Source organism: Falco cherrug, chromosome 5 (genome assembly GCF_023634085.1).
Source record: "Falco cherrug isolate bFalChe1 chromosome 5, bFalChe1.pri, whole genome shotgun sequence".
Taxonomy (NCBI): Eukaryota; Metazoa; Chordata; class Aves; order Falconiformes; family Falconidae; genus Falco; species Falco cherrug.
This window is the reverse complement of record NC_073701.1, coordinates 79,189,178-79,206,677: the sequence shown is the minus strand read 5'-3', so window position 1 is coordinate 79,206,677 and position 17,500 is coordinate 79,189,178. Positions and strand designations below refer to the sequence as shown.

At 36.7% G+C, this 17,500-nt stretch overlaps 1 protein-coding gene across 11 annotated transcripts in view; it reads right to left on the bottom strand.

The window, feature by feature from the left end:
• Positions 1 to 17,500, bottom strand: part of FOXP2 (forkhead box P2) — a 445,023-nt gene that overhangs the window by 52,522 nt on the left and 375,001 nt on the right. For 6 of the 11 annotated variants that reach the window (XM_055710818.1, XM_055710820.1, XM_055710823.1 and 3 more), the window contains 5 exons: positions 13,904 to 14,041; positions 12,521 to 12,718; positions 10,832 to 11,000; positions 4,090 to 4,303; positions 2,326 to 2,430 (listed from right to left, as the gene is read on the bottom strand). In XM_055710818.1, coding sequence (XP_055566793.1) covers positions 2,326 to 2,430; positions 4,090 to 4,303; positions 10,832 to 11,000; positions 12,521 to 12,718; positions 13,904 to 14,041 — 824 coding nt within the window. Of the gene's footprint in view, positions 1 to 2,325; positions 2,431 to 4,089; positions 4,304 to 10,831; positions 11,001 to 12,520; positions 12,719 to 12,868; positions 12,920 to 13,903; positions 14,042 to 17,500 lie in introns of all 11 variants that reach the window. The other 5 variants (XM_055710829.1, XM_055710824.1, XM_055710825.1 and 2 more) reach the window with 5 other exon arrangements.

Sequence of the window (17,500 nt, the reverse complement as noted above, 5' to 3'; positions counted from 1 at the left end):
AAGCTGGTGTTTTTTGTCTTAATCCTCCTTCTCAGATGCTCTGCACAGTATTCTTTTCTGTTAAATCAAGCTGCTCGGTAAACCATTTTCTGAGCACAAGAAGTTGGAGTTCACTTCATAAAGCTGGCGCTCTTCAAAGTTGTCATAAGCATATTACAGAGATACACACTACTAGACTGGGATAGTGTACCTTATTAATATTTCATTTTGGTACAATACACTTGCATTAACTCTCTTAACACAGGTATGATATTGTTTCAAGTCAGAGAACCTAAAACATTGCAACAAAGATTGGACTAAGAGCAAAGCCTTGAAAACTACAGCCATTAGTCCTGTCATCCCCTATAAAGTTAATGGGTTGGAAAAATGGTCAATCTTTGGACCAAAAGTTGATATTTAATTGAAAGAAAATGTTTTTTAATTGTAATGGGGATTTTGCATTAGTGTGAACATGAAAAGGTACTAAAGAATCTAATGCAAGGTTATGTATTGATTTCCATCTCAACACTAGTGTAAAAGGAAGGAATATTTCTATTTCATAAACAACCTCGCCTATTCAAAGGGCACAGGAGACAGAATTGAATGAGAAGAAGAAATAGTAAAATATTCTTGGGCATTTTTTGCTGGTGTATAGGACAAAAGCCATGACGCTGCTGTAAATGCTGACTGACTCTGCACTAGAATTATCAAGATGTTATATGTTGCTTTCACATTTTCCAGGGTTATTTGGTTCAGGAAAGCAAGATCATCTGTAAACCTAGCACTACACCACTTTAATCAAAATGGTTTTAGTGATCATGGATTATAACAACAGACCTGACATAATGGATGTGCAAAGTCTGCCCACAGAATTAGCATCACTATAGCCTAGATGGATAGATGTATTTAGAAAATGTAGTTTTTTCTTGAAATGGAGAATGCTGAAGTTAAATGAATTTATATTCTTAGTATTAATAATACTTAGAACACTGTTGGATTTGGGAGCTTTCCTTTTTCTTTAAATACAAACTTATGTAAATCAGGTTCTTTTAAATCCTATAGTGTTTTATCCAATAATGTAATTATTTTGACATTTCACTTAATGTACTTATAAACAAAAATTTATCAGAAGTGATACCTACCTAAGTTTTGCAAGTCAGTGTAAGTTACTTAATTTAAAAGTGAAAGACAGCATGAAAGATGGAGAAAGCATTGCAAATACTTTATGAAAAGTATTGCTATGATTCTATTTAAAAAGTTATTGTGATATTGAATATATATGGTCTGCTGTTAAGGTACTTCTGTTATATACCCTGTAGTCTACCATTTGTAAACACATCTTTTTGATGTTTCTGCCAACATCCTGGCAACAAAGCAGTGCCATTTCAAATGAGCTAATTAACTTAATTGTTGATGAAGCATGAAACAGTTCATTCACCCTGTTAGCTGCACCATGACAACATAAGAGTCTCAGCCCCTGAAGTTACTCATCTATATAAGCCTATCTGTAGCTTTCCATTAAGATCTATTGCATGCCAAAATGAGTACGTCTCTTCTAACAAAGACCAGTCCATAATGTACATAGGTAGAAAATCAGTGCTGTGGCTGAAAAATCAAACAAACACAGAAATACTAGAACTTACTTTAAAAAAAAAAAAAAAAAAAAAAGAGAGAGAGAAAAACATGCAGAAACCCATTTCAGTTTGAAGCTGCATACGAAAAGCAAAAGCTGTGTCGCTTATTTTCTAAATGCTCTGATTTAAACAATAGCCAGCAAAACCAGATGCTGAAAGCAAAAACTTCTGACATCACTGTTCAGTCTTGAAAGGTGCAAACCCACCTGTTCACAGTGGGTTTTTTCTGTGTATCTTGTGCATATACACGAATAAAAGCAAAAATAAATTAGCAAGCAAGAGTTAAATGGTCACACTTATTCCTTTGTGTTTTTTTATTTACACTACACATATTAATTCCCACTATACATAAACTGTCAGAATTTAACCCTTATGTATGATGGATCCCTGCTTTCCTGGAGAATTTAAAATGAGCTTTTTCATACCCCTTCTCTCCAATATACAATCTAAAGCATCTCTTCAAATTTTCTGAGGCTCCATTTCAGTAAAGGATAAATAAGAGGATTAAACACTGTGCTATTGAAAGGCCTGCAAAAGTGTTCAACATGAAAGAAAGGATAACAATTTGACCCTCTGCAGATAGCCTTGATTATCCAGTTGCTTGGAATACACAAAAAAATCTCTGACATAATTTACAGTAAAACTTTGTTTACCATCTTTCTCTTTCCCTCACCTTAAACGACATGGTACCAATGAATAAAAATCCACGTACTTTAAAAATTGTCCAAAATCTTCACAAACGCTTTCACAGCCAGGCCATTTGCAAACTCCATGACCATAGAGAGTATGGGAGGCCCCAGTCTCCTCATGTGACGAGCTGTAGCAAAAGAATAAGGCATCAGATTCATCTCAAAAGCCATAATCGTTGGAGGCTGCTAGCGCCTGTCAGGTTACGATCAGTGACAAACAGGTCAAAACAGGTCAATTTAGCTCAGAGCAGTCAGAAAAATTTAATCGTTCTATTGAATAGTTCAACTGCCAAGGCTAGATGATGTTCCAATTAGAGAAGAAATAGAGCCAAAGATGACTGTTAATAAAGGATGAAAAAATAAGATGACTGTATAATACCATATGCTAATTCTGCCATATGACCTTGGTGTAACATTTACCTATAAATAAAAAATATACTCTGAAGTGATCAATTCCAAGAAGAAATATTGAGGACGGACAGTCAGAATTTATGAATATTGTGAATGTTACTACAAAATATTTGAATATTTGAATTCTGCTTAAATGTATATAAAGAAAAGCAAATCTTTCTTTCATTAATAAATATTTTTGTTCACAAGTGTTGCTTCCATTAGCTACTTGGCTTCATAAAAAAATTCAGCTGTATTCAGCGTCTCCCTGACTCCTCAATAGATTCATTCACATAGTTACGAAAGAAATTCAGGGGATTGCCCCATGGAGGTGAGTGTCAGTGACACACCCTGCAGCAAAGAACCACTCTCTGAGATATAATCACAAAAGTAACACTAACTAAAATTATAAAGGTATTCAGAGAAGTACCATTTTTTAAATAATACAAAATAACAATATAAAAACGTTCTCACAGTCACATGAGAACCAGACAGACTTGAATTACAGTCTCCTATTATAAATATCAAAATAAATTAGTGGAATATTTATTTGAAAATACAATTATTTACAATTTAGCTTATGTAGATACAAATAAAATTTCATCTTATATTGAGATCATATACATCTGACTACACTAATATATTTACTAAGAAGTGCTACAGACACTATGTACTCTTGTACACATCTAATCCATTACTTGAAAATAAGGAACAGTGAAGAATATCTGTCAGTGTGTCTGAAGAATTATTTTAACTTTATCCATATGGTTGAATTCCACTGTGTTATCCTAACACCACTAAAAATTTGTATGAATTTGTAACTGCATTACTCTCGTGCATATATGAAGTAGTATTCAGTGGTTTTCTTCACAAGAGACAAACAATATGGGAACTGCTATAATATACCAATTTTTAGCGCACTATTTACATAGAATCTTTGCATTGAATTACAGCCTCGGCACTAAGATAGATGTACATTTTCAATGAAACCAGTGGTGTGATTCAACGGTAAGGGCCTGACTGCCAGATGTGTAATTCAGATATGAATGAAATTACGTGCCTACAAAAATGCCCACAACTCTGCGTTTATTCCTCTAAACCTGCACACTCTTCTAATTTATTTTTTTTGTGATTTTTTTTTCCTAATTTTTACCAAAACTACCCTAAGTTCCTGTGTTATAAAACCACAGGCAGGTAACTGTCGTTGCGTCTGCAAAATTAGATATCATTATTGAAAATCATGCCCCATTGATAAATAATTCTGAAAAATCAGGTCTCCATGATCTCTTCAGTAACCTTTATTAAGTGTTATTTTGTGACTGGAAGTAATGTGACATGATGTTAAACAATAGCTTTACGTCAAATGATAAGCATAGTTGAAATCTCATCAGAATTACCTGTCTCGCCTTGCATTTAGAACTGAAGACTGTCCATTCACTATGGAATGATGAGTTATTGGTGGTGATGCTTTGGAAGTGGTGGAGGAGGTAGTAGAGGAGGAATTGTTAGTAGTGAGGTCTAGCCCTCCATGTTTAATGCCATTGTCTTCCATACTGTGAACTCCAGTCACTTCTTTCCATAACTGCTGAATCTCAGCAGGACTTAAGCCAGCTATAAAATGAAAGAGAGCCCCACTAATATAGCAAAATAAAGAGTTTCATATAATGAGCTCAGTGTTATTAATGGATTAATGCCAACAATAAAGCTGATGCTGTTTTTCCAGCATAATCAACATGTAGTAAAACATAAATTCATTTTTCTTCTGTCAGAATCCAGGTAATCTGTCTGTCTTCTCTTGTGTTATAAACAGTCAATTAAAAATCACTAATTTTAATAATATTATACACCTTCTGAAAACGTTGCTCAAGGATTAAAGAGTGAAAGCTACAAATAACTTGCAACTACTTCTTGAAAAGTAAAATAAAACAACCCTAAATATACTTCCAGACAAGATTTTTATTATCTGCTTAATCAATTTCTTGACATGGAAACATAACTCAATGCATCCACAGTTAACTCAGGTCTTATAATTCCTCTTAATCAAACATGTAATGGGAAATAGAAAAACATGTTACACTAAGGATACAAACATTGATATTCTCTTTAAACACTTAACAAGAGCAGAGAGTGGGGGAAGAAGAACGGAGGGAGAAAAACCAGAAGACGAAAATGAAATCAATAAGATTATAATAGGTTTAGCATTTGAGCAGAATGCATCTGACTTTAATTAATGACACCCACATATTAATTAATCCCATTTAATATTTACAAAAATTGTTCTGTTTTAAAACCATGGCTTAAAGAGGCAAACCCAAAGCAACTGTTTGGAACAACAAAACCGCTACAGTGCAGAGGTAGATACTGGTGACTACTTTTAAAACCATGGCTTAAAGAGGCAAACCCAAAGCAACTGTTTGGAACAACAAAACCGCTACAGTGCAGAGGTAGATACTGGTGACTACTGAAGCCTTCCAGTATCATTCAATGGCATCAGACAATTAGAAAGCTAACAAAACTGGCCCGTTTACAATTCCCTCTACACAGATGACATTACATGTAGTGTAGACCATCAAACCCCTCCACTATTTTTTTTTGTCCAGCCCTACTGTGGAAAACAAAAAAAAAGTTTGTTTAGGAGAAAGGAGACCCTGTCTCACCAGTCTCTTGGGGTGGTAGGCAGCCATACAAAATTTAAAGAGCTTCTCGAACTTCTCTGCTATATGCACAGCAGTATTTTGGAGTCTAGCCACCAGATCTTTGCAGATAGAGCTGAAATTTGCTCTTTGCTCCATTTGTAGCCTGGAAACTTGTAGTTTACAGGATTCACTCTTGGCCATAAACAGCAATGTCTCGTAGAATGGACTCATACGTATGTGTTAGGACTGTCTGGCTCAAGTTGAGCGCTTTGCATGAAGTCATGGAAACTTGCATTACAATATGCTTCTGCCTGAAGTAAAGACTCCCAAACACAAGCAAGAGAAGAGCTGTGAGAATCCTTTTATCTTGCCACTGAACATACAGTTAAGATAGCAAATTCAGATTTTGAAAGATGAAGATTCCATCAGAAATATATACACCTTCTGTCACCGCCAGTCTAAGTCTGACATCTCTCTTTTGAAGAACACTGAATTAAATGCAGAAGAGAATGAGAAGCCCTGAACACTTCTTGTGAAAGATCTGGTTTCATATCCAGGTTTTTCAGCCTGCCATGGTTTAGGCCAGTGGTATCTTAAAATCTATTTCTGCCTTCTGTATCTGATCTCAACAAGTGAAATTAGGTAAGACATGCTCACAGTATCTAGATCTGCCAGAATGCAAAACATCCAAAATGCTCATGTTGTCTGAATTATTTTTTTTCTCTTTTTACTTTATAAGAAAGCTCAAATATATTGCCCTTCAAAATAGGATTAGGATTAAAATGTATCTATCAATTAAAACTTCTCATTGAGGACAGTTTTGTTTGGTAAACAAGATACATTAGAAAACCACAAAGATTGTTTTTCACTGTTTGGCAAATCCATTTATTAGATGATCTTTTACTTTGAAGACACAAGAACTCAGACTAGTAAAACAGACTTAACAAAAAACTATGAAAAACCACAGTAAGTTCCTTAATACTTCTGAATAGCTGTCTCACAAAGCTATTAAAAAATAGACTGGTAGTGATTTACAGAAATAATTTCTGGAGCTAGTGTGGAAACAAGTCGGTTGGAAGGTATTAATTTTTTTTTTCTTAATTATAAAAAGACCTAAATTTTCGACTACAGTATTGTGTCCCGATTCTCTACCTTTGATACCAACACCCACTGGCAAACTCAGTGGAAAAGAATTAGTTGGAATGTATGTCTTAAAACTGGAGTTCATATCATCTTTGCACAGAGAAAAGCTAGGTTTTAAGGAAGCAAGCAAAGAAGCCGGGCTCTAATTTACTGCATTAGAGATGGGTAATAGGAGTGATGTTAATACTAGTTGTAATTGTTTAATGAAGGTAAGTAATTACTGCCATGTTCATGAGGTATTGCCATGAACTGCAATATAACTTTTTTATATTGCAACACTGCAAATAACCCACTTTAGCCTAGTAAATAATGGTTTCCCACAAATGTAATCAGAAGTCAAAAAGAAAAGTAATGTATTCATTTAGGTGGCATGATATACACAATATTTTATTTACTTCAAAGTCTTCCCTTCCTCTTGCTGTTGAATAACATAAACTAATTTTGTAATGAAAAAAACCCTAAACATAAACCCCATATGTTTGGATAATCAGAGGGCAAACATATCGCTGTGTCTTGCAGTGAGAAAATTTTCATCAGAGGTCATCAAACTTTGGACCTTGGGGGAGCTGAGTAAGAGCCACCCCACAAGCTGGGCCAACGAAGGAAGGCTGGGGACAGCTGCAGCAGTGTCCCTTCCCATGGGCAGGGGTCTCCTGCCCCTCTGGCCAACTGCTGGGCAGCCCCTTTCTCTGCGTGAAGCTATGGATGGAGCTGTGTCTCCAGGCTGCCTAGCTCACCTGTATTTTTTAAAAATCAGAAAGAAATTTCTCTCTGGGCTCAGGCTGGTTAATTTTATCACTTCTTCAGAACACTCTGAAAGGCTGCCTTTTAGGATAAAAGGATTAAGGGCAGGCACTTAAAAAGTGTAAAGTTAATAAGCGGATTTGTAATTAATTGTGAATTATGGCAATTTTGTAGTTTCTGTGTCTAGAAAAGTCCAACTCCCATTTTACAAGAGACCTGTAAAATGGCTGACAGATTTTAGTCTGGATGTACAAGTAGGGTAAGTTTTAAAGTTTCATAGGTTGTGATAACCCTCAAAATACCCTCTCTACACTACATTGAAGGAGAAAGAACCAGGAAGGGGATCCACAGTGGGATAAAAATTAGGGACTATAACAAAAAGGGTGAGTACTGATTCACTATCCAGTTTACTAACACCAAGAATTTCAGGATCTTGAGGTTAGTTTTGTAAGTCTCTTCACCACAATCTACTCTATTTTTATGTTTGAATAAATACCTAATAAAACTACCACTTACAAAACCCATCTACGCATCTGCTTTTCATTTTCCTACATGGCCTCACCAAAACTTAGGGGTTTGGGGTTGGGTTGTTTGTTTTTTGTGGGTTTTGGGTTTTTTTTTTACTGTTGTCATTTACAGTGCTTTGTCTGTTATCAGCGTACCCTAGCATCAATGCAACATTACATGGAAAGAAACTCACAGCAAGCCACTGGCTTTGGGTATGGCACAGTGAAGATCTTGTCATAAAATAAATTGCTAAAACACCTCTTCTACCTTATTTGCTATACCTGACCATCAAGAAAACATGGTAAACATTCCTGTTTTTTAAAGGTAGAAACTATATTTGAAGCACATACTGTTTATATACACAAACCTCACAGCTGTACTTAGAAGTTATCTTTTCATACGAACAAATGCAAAACCCATGCTCTCTTTGTCACTAATTATTTGTGGTTTACAGACTCTTTATGACCAGAACTTATAAAAATGAGTCTCCCTGTGTTCCTCTTACTGTTCCAGCCATCCATGTAACTCAGTAATCTAAATGGACACATATAAAAATATTTGTGTTACACATATGTAAATCCTTCTGTATAACCATATTATGCATCTTTCATCACAGCAGCAGGAGAAAAACATCCTTTTACTACATCCAGAGTGTACTACCTTAAATAAATTCTGAAGGTTTAATCTAATATTGCCACAGAAAATGTCTGTCATAAAATTTGCTAAATTTCATGAGAAAAAGGAAGTGTGATCCTCTTACTTTTATGCAAACAACAATGCAGGGACATCTATGTTGTACCTAGGAAGCACTACTTGGATTTGTAAATACTGGATGTACTTGGATGCATTTGGATGTGTAAATTTAAGATTTACAAGAAAGTGTCAACAGATCTGAAGCCTATTAGTCTTCATTACAGTATTATGAACTGGACTGGGTGCTGTACCTTCCTGTGAGAGACACAACGTGCTGTAAGAGAAGCCAACAGCAAGAACTCTAAGCCAGTCACAACTCTGCATTTAGTTCCGTCTTTGTTTCAGCATCTTGCTGGAAAGACTTTTCTTCTTACCCTCATCACTCTAACTTTACCTCATCCGGCAGAGAGTGAGTGGCCTTTCTGGAGATGCAGAGAGGTTTTCCAGGAGAAGCTGTCTTATGTTCCAAGTTTGCACACCTACATCAGGGCTATGAAAAATTGAGGTCCTATAAATTAATCTCTGTATCTAAAGGAACCCTACACACACAGCAGATATTAGGAGAGAAAAATGGAAGAATCAAATACTTGACTAGACTTGATTATACTTTAAAAATATCAAGGCAGAAGCAAACAAGATATTAATTTACTTAAAAAAGAACAATCCAGATATATTTTAATTGTAATATTTTGTATTTATTTCTTTATTATGAATCTCTTTTGTCATGACTTCAGTTACGCTTAATTGAGTAAAAGAAAGTTTGTAACAAGAACGATTTAACAGTTCTCCTAAAAAAGTATTTTAAAAGGTATTATTTTTTGTATGTTCTACTAGGAGTGGATGAGTGAGTGTTGCATTAAACTAATGAATATCAATGCAATTGGGTAGGAGTGCTGAGGGAAATCTGTGGGGATCGCTTAATGTGAGAGAAAACCTGAGGAATTCCTCTTGCAACAGATGGCACAAGAGGAGATTGCAGAAAGTAAAGCTGTTCGGAGGGAGGTTGCTTCTATTGCTTTTTTCCATTCTGGTCCAATGTGACTTTGTACAAAAGGAAACCAGCATTACCAGTCTCATGTGTCCAAATTAATGAATCAGCTTGCCTCCCCACTGCTTTCCTCAATTAAAAATATTTAGTGTGATAGCTTACTTGACACTTTTTTATTATTATTATTTTTATGACTTTAGATACACTCTTGTCATAGGTTTTCCACACAATACAATGCATGGAACATACACATTTATCATTTATTTGGAATCTCTGCTTTCCAGGGCCTGAGGTTTTTAGTGGGCAAGCCTTTCTCATGCCTTTTTTCTTTTTTCTTTTTTTTCTTTTTTTTTTGGTCTACACTGTTGTCTATATACTGTGTACTCTGTTTTTGCTTATCTGATTTCTGAAGCTTTGATTTCATAATAGTTAGCTGGTGGAGAACCAGATACATGCATAAAGACCAATTAAAAGCAATGTCACCTGTCATGAACACAGCCTGAACAATGCTTATTGCAGGACTGGAGCATTAGAGATCAGAGTGTTCTGTAACTTTTATGACAGACACTTAGCTCACCTCTCTACGGTAACACAAACAGAAACACACCTTAGAGTTTACAGGCAGAGTCCTTAAGACGGGAAGTCTTTGGCCTTATCTTAAAATGTAATCAGCATTTACCCCCATGTTTATTTACTTTTCAAAAGTGTATGCCCTATTTTTTTTCAACCACGAAGGTATTTGTGCCAAGTAATAGAGTCTGAGCTTATTTTCAGCATTGAGGAATCTTTATCAAAGTGACAAAGGGAATTTTTTCCCCCCAAATGTCTTTACTGTTATTTGTCACTCATAATTCATTACTATTGGAATCACCACCTTCAAAACTTGTGTCATATGTAACACGCTTAATACAGAGGAATAGCGAAGAAAATTAATCCTAAGGTTTGTCCTTAAATTCATGTGATAAACTGAAGATTCAAAGTGCTTTTCAATGCCAAACACTTTCTTTCTTTAGAAATAAATAAAAAAAAGGAGTGTTGTAATGCCTTTAGTATCACTGTCTGATATATTTTACATCTGTTCTTTTACATTAAATAAAATGACAACGTTTCCACTAAATCAGATGTCAGTAATTCCTCAGAGAAAAGCAATGATGCTTGAATTGTGTTGTTATTAGAAATTGTTTTCAGCACATAAGGCTAATAAACATGTATATTATATCTAAGAAAAAACACTCAAAAGCTGTTTTCTTCCATAAAAGTATACTTTAAAATTTATCAGCCTCAAGAAAGTTTGGTAATATGAGTAATAACGTTCTAACAATAAATTACGTTGAAGTGTCAGGAAACTGCTGAAATTCAGATGCAAATGGAACAGTTAAAAAATATTTGTGAATTAGAAACTACTCCAATCATATATTATGCAAATACCTTGTGGCAGAGACTGGACAGGAAGAGCAGACTGGCCAGGTGGGATGGAAATGAGTCCCTGACGCTGAAGGTTCAGCAGATGTTGCTGCTGCTGAAGTTGTTGCATCTGGAGGAGCTGCTGCTGGAAGACAAGCTGCTGGGCTGCCAACTGCTGCTGCTGCTGCTGCTGCTACAAAGAGAAAGGGCAAAATAAAAAAAAAAGCAAATGCAGCAAAAAGCAGAGTGTGTAGTCAAGTTTAGAAAGCCAAAAATGTAAAATCAACTTCTTTCCCTTTAATCTCAGTTATTAAATAATAATGCTATTTGTAGAACATTCAGGCAGTGAAAGCATTTGAAATTTTCTATTATATTCATTCAAGCTATTAGGTGTTAGGGAAAATGGCAAGATACACTTAATGACACACTAAAGAAAAGGGTCACGGGAAAGTATATAACAGCTGTTTCAAACAAACAAAACCCCCCAAAAACAACAACAAAAAAAGAAGCCCAGCTCATGGCAGATGATAACAAATTTATCTATGCTAAAAGTGTAACTCTTTACAGCAGCCTGTGATTCAAAGGCACTCTTGTTTTTCCAATTGACTAAGTTTGGTCTGCAGTGGCCCATGAACGTGGTCTCCAGTGATCTATTAGTAAACTGGGATGTAGCCTTCATTTCACTGGCCTGTTAGCTCTCTTTTCTTGTTGGAATATATTAAAAGCAGCATTGCATTCAAGGCAATGAAGTGCTCTATTATGGAGCAAAAGTATAAGTTCCAATTTTGTGAGACATTTCAAGACAAACTGGAGTCTGCAAAGACTCTGGAGGGTATGAGAAGGCAGTCACACTTCACAGAAAGACAAGCTGCTGTGGAAGACCTTTCCTTTCTAGTTTGGGGAAAAGAGAAACTTCTGATGCGCTCACTGGAAAACAGACTGCATAATGGAGCAAGTCATGTGGATTGCCCAGAGCCTCCGGAGAAATACGGGAGCAATTTCTATTCCGTAGTTGATGGCTGTCTGAAATTCTATTCACAAATCCAAACAGAAACAAAGCCTCAGGAGGTCACAACTGCTTCCTCGACGTTTGCATAATGGGCAGCTTGAAGACAATGTCTGGGATACCTGCTGATCAATTTAACTACTTCAACGTGTTTTGTTTGTATTATGTTTATATTTGATGCAGTTTGCTGACAAGTGCAAGCTAGGCCTGAGAAACCCGCTTGTCAGGTTGATTTATGAGCACATCAAACTGTAACTTTCTACTCGCCACTTCAAACCTTCAGTAGCAGTTCATTAATCAGGGGCCTGTGACTTTGAAATCTGTGCTCAATCGCTCTTTTTCAGCCATGGACTAAATTTGCATGCTCTCTGAGCTGTGCCACTGAGAAAAGTAAGGCTCCTTCCCCAACACAGATTGCCTGTGAATACAAGATAATCAGGACGGTGTCCACCACACGGCTTGTTCTTTGCACACTCAGATTCATTAGCGAACATTAGACGACAGCAGCACTAGACCGCTCAAATCCTATGTCTCAGGAAGGGGAGCAGGAGAATTATACCGGTGCTGCTATTAAGCCCGGTAAAAACATAAGAACAAATCTTTGATAGCTGCATCCTGGCTACAGGAAAAGATCTAAACTAGTCTTGTCTTTTCCAGGCTTCTGACAGCTCAGACTAGTGTGCATCAGCAAGGGTCTTAGCTCCTACCTCTTTTGCTTGCTTTCCTGGATGCTGTTGCTGCTGCTGTTGCTGCTGCTGCTGCTGCTGCTGCTGCTGTTGCTGCTGCTGCTGTTGTTGCTGTTGTTGCTGCTGCTGTTGTTGCTGTTGCTGCTGCTGTTGCTGCTGCTGCAAAAGCTGAAGATGTAACTGCTCTTGCTGTTTCTTGTAAAACTCTTGTAGTTGTTGCTGAATAAACCATTTTGACTTTAATAAATAAAGGCAAAAGTTTCAAGTATTATAAATCTCCTAAACTCTTCTAGATTGGCATATGGTAGCGTAGCCATTAAGAATCACCTCATAACAAAAAAGGTGATTTGAAGAGGCAGATCTACATACATTTTTTTCCAAGGCGGTTCTGAAATTTTCCAATGCAGATTCCAAAATATCCTAAACAGAAGGGTATAGAAAATCTGTATTCTAAAGGGAATGCAAGAGCCAAATTAACTCCTCAAATAACTATACCTAAGTTCCTCACATGTCCTATATAACAAATCAGAAGCTGTACTCATCCACTTGCAAGAAAGCTACAAGTCACTAAGGCCAAACTAAACTGTCTTTTTCTTAGGGGAAAAAAGTAATTAATGTGTCAATCTGTTTAGCGGGATGCTGGGTTCACAACTGAAGGTGAATTGCCTATAATGATTACGGTACTGGATATTAGAGTGTTTAAACATACAGTGATTGAGCTATGACTATGAGAAACAGACACATCATTTTCTGTATGACAATTAAGCACGCACCCAAAAATCCACGCTGTGTTACACTGAGGTATTGATCACTGACACTATCTTTACTGTATGAATAACAAGTTCATGGGTTCTTCACTTAACTGCCAGATTTTGTGCTAAGCAAACAGCAACCTCCTTCTTTTCAGCCTTAATCTGAGACAAATTTTGTGGTTGTGAAAAAACAAAACCAAAACAAAACAAAAAAACTTTTTCCCATGGCGAAACAAGCTGTTAAGTTCAAATTTCATAACCGCATGCCATTTATGTGACTAAAGGGAGCAATACAGTGTTATGAATTTTAAAGCAACAATTACCTACAACTCTATTTGCACTTCCTTTGGCAAGTCGACAATTAAAATGTGCCTAAGCACTTGAAAATTTAAATATCAATTTGTTTGGTATTTGTAATGCATCTGCCACTGCTGCTGCTGCTGTTTTTAATATAATATTTAGTGTTTCAAAATCGAAATTTCACACTTCTGCAATTAAAACGAGAACTTTAAAGACTGAGAAGTTTAACACTTATTTTCACTCTTTCTGGTGTAAAAAGCAGTGAAATATTACAAAATAAGACCCATAAAATCCGGCTGACACTTGTGTGAATGCCCTGCGCTAATGGTCCAAAGCAGGTAACCCACATTACCTGCTGCAACATAACTGCTTGCTGCTGCTGGAGAAGTGCTTGAAGCTGCTGCGGAGACAACACTTGCTGCTGGAGAATCTGCTGCATTTGCTGAGGGGTGATCACCTGGGGAGTCATCATGGCCACTGACACAGGCACCTGCACAGGGAAAGAAAGATATCATCATCAAACACATTTTAGTTCGCCTGCACCACAGCTGTACATCTTTTTTATTTTGTACCAAAGATGGACCATAATTTTTTACATAATATTTATCACTGCAAAGTTCCAGTTTCAGTCAGAATCTGTTATTTTAAGACCACAGTACTGTGGCGCTCTATTTCCAGAGGCATCAGATTCGATCAGACTCAAGCTTTATGTTTCGCATCTCTTAGGTATTCCTGCAAGAAATTTAAGCATTGGCTAGTAAAAATGTGTATTTAAAAATAAATGATCACATGGCAGGGCTTTCAATACTTCATAATCAATCAACTTATCAAGTGTCATAATGTTACGAATAGAAAAATCTATTGAGACGGTTTCAAAAGATATGATTAAAACAGACAGCAAAATAAGTATCTGAAAGCAGTAAATGTTTTACACAATAAAGACACTTAGCCTAGAAAAATATTTGCGCAATACATCAGTATAAGAAAACCTTTCTTGCTTGGCTAGTCTTTTAAGATGTCTGATTTATACAGGAACAAAAATGCCAGGGGCACACTGGGGTATGGAGCAAGGGCTGCCACCTCAGTCACCCAGTCTCTGCAGAGAGAAACGTTTTCTCAGTCATGCCTAACCAAAAACTAAAGGTTGAGAAACCTTGTCATAAGATTATTAGCTTGTCCACTAAACTCTAAAAATGCACTTTGTAGGTGCTCTTTTGGCCATGGCTTTATTTTCTGTTTGCTACACACTGAGATGAAGTGCCTAAATATGCAGGAACACCCACCTACACACCTGCTCTCAGGGGTATGTGCGAGTGGGAAAGACATAGCAGGTATGTATGTTGTACATGCAAGAGGGGAAAGTCCCATGGAAAAGCCCGAGATATGTGCTGAGCTGCTGCGGCAGACACAGTGAAACCATCGCTTGAGCTAACCAGGACACGATCAAACAGCTGTCAGCTGGCCAAGTTTGCCACCCATGAAAAAGCAGCCACTCGCTTGTCTAGCAAAGTTCACATGTTTTTTCTGTGTGTTACAGCAAGCTGGCATATAAATATTGCTTTGTGAGGCGTCTGTAGGACATTCCAGTCTTCTGTAAATCAGCAAAAATAATATTATTATTAATAAAATAAATCATGGAGAAATCTAAGAAGAAAAACTTTCCTAATATTTCTATTACTTGAATCTATGCTGAAAGACTTTGTATAAATGTAACTCTTAGAGGAAAAAAGTCTGCTGACGTTTACTTTTAGAAGAAATTACTTCAGCTGGTATTATACCGAATACCACTTTTCACACAATTCATCACAGCATAAATTAGTCTTAAAATATTGACTAATTAAGAGTCTGAAAGTAAAAGAACCCGCCATTACCAAAAGGTCTGATAATCTTTTGCAAAACAACGAATTAATTTTAAGTATAGAAATTCTGATGGTTATACTCTACAATACAAATGGAAAAGACAAACCAGGTTTCCACTCAGAATCAGACAGCTGTGGGAAGGGATTTAATCTCAGCTATCACTGGACTCCTTCTATAGTCGACAGAATAAGCAAATCTGAGAAAGTCTGTCTGATCTAGCTGAGGCATCTATTTTAGCATGGGACTAATGGCTCTTTGAATGTGCCGGTCTCTATTGAGTGTAGACTCACTTTGGGTAGATACCAAACTTTCAGATGGTTAATGCTAGTTGTCCCACTTGGTGACCCCTAGAAGTTTGGTACTATTGGAAACACCACATCTCTATGCAATAACATTTTATTCTAAGTCTATCTGTTCCTAAGGGCAGGAGAAACAAGTTTTTATAATTTTAGGGTGCATGAGCCCAGTAAAATTCAGTCGAGTCAGTGTTTAATTCCCTCAAGTCAATAAGAATTTCCTCTGTTTGTGCACGATCCGAACTTGCCTTCTTGTAACAATTTTGCTTCAGTGATGCTATTCGATGACCACATGTCACACAGATATGAGGAATCATTACCTTTAACCTTTTAACCCTGCAAGAATTTTCCTAACACATGCTTACTACTTTAATTTACAGCAAATGATGACAGTGTTGCATACTTGTTACTCCTCTTACCTTTACTTCCCTCTACCTTCCCCAGCTTGAGTATTTTCAAACACACAAGTAACAAATCTGATCTAAACAGAGTGAAAATCAACTTGACTTTGTAAGGGGCACTGATTTATTCATGCTCTATGCTAAAGAATCTATCCAGTAAGATGTGCAGTAAGACTCGTGCTGCCGCAGGAGTCCTCTGTTCCTCAATCTGAAATATAGATTCCCTTCCACCAGGCGTATTTCTGCTACCTTCTGTAGTATCTGCTCTGAATCTCCCTGACTGTGTAGCTGCTCTTACATTTGGAGACACCTGCTTTGCGATATGCTCAAAGAGCTTTTCTCTCCACATTTTTTCCCCCTTATTTCAACAATCACTTTCAACTGTATAAGCTGAAGTAGAGAACCTAATAGAGCTGTTTATCAGGATGATGGAGAAAACCATGAAAAAAAATGGTGGTCTAGATCAGGAGTAAAAAATCATGTTTATATAGGTAATATTGCATTTAGCAGAATTTTATGTGAGGATCCATATGTGTATATCATACCTGATACGTATCTTCTTTCCCATAGATAAAAAGACAAAGCATTTTGAAAACTGCTTGAATTTTACATTAGCAAAACATATTAAGCGAAGAGATTTCTCTAATTGTAATCAGATAATATAAATTGGTACATTTCACAGCCTTCAGTGATATACCAGACTGCACTTTATTTCTTACTGGTATAGTGTTACTGTGCTATCTGGGTTGGAAGACTATCAGAAACCTGCTATTTTATGGCCAATTATGTGCATTAGGTATATTTCTTGGGTTTAGTGTCCGCATTTGTCAAGATTTCTGATCTGATATTACAAAAATGTAGCAAAGAGGCAAACTGACTCTTTTTCATAGAAATCTCTCAATGAATCTGAAGTCAGCTTGGGTAGAGGACAGTAGAGGGACCCAATGAAAAGATGCCAAGTAAATGATGTGGTTCATTTGAGTGGGCCACAAACTCCCAAGGAATCCTTGGTCAGACCTCTCACGAAAAACTGAGGAGCCAAAGGGAAACGTGACTCATGACTGCAATCCATTCGTTACAAGGCATCCTCCAAGAAACTGAACTCCCAACTCTGCCATGGAGATGACTGGGTACAGCAACCCTGCAAAACACAATGGGCTGGACAGCCTCTGAAGGACATGCTAATTTGTCAGCTTCGTGATGGACCCTGATGGAAGCTTCATGCTTTGAAGAGTTTCTCATGTTTCTACTGCAGGCTGTCCCCAATTTCTTTGGATTAGCTTACAAGTCCCACTAAATAAAACTATAGATAAGTAAACAAATAACTTTTTAACAGATCTAAATAGCATTTTGGGCAAAAACAACTGTAAACTGCTTTACTACTACATGTAA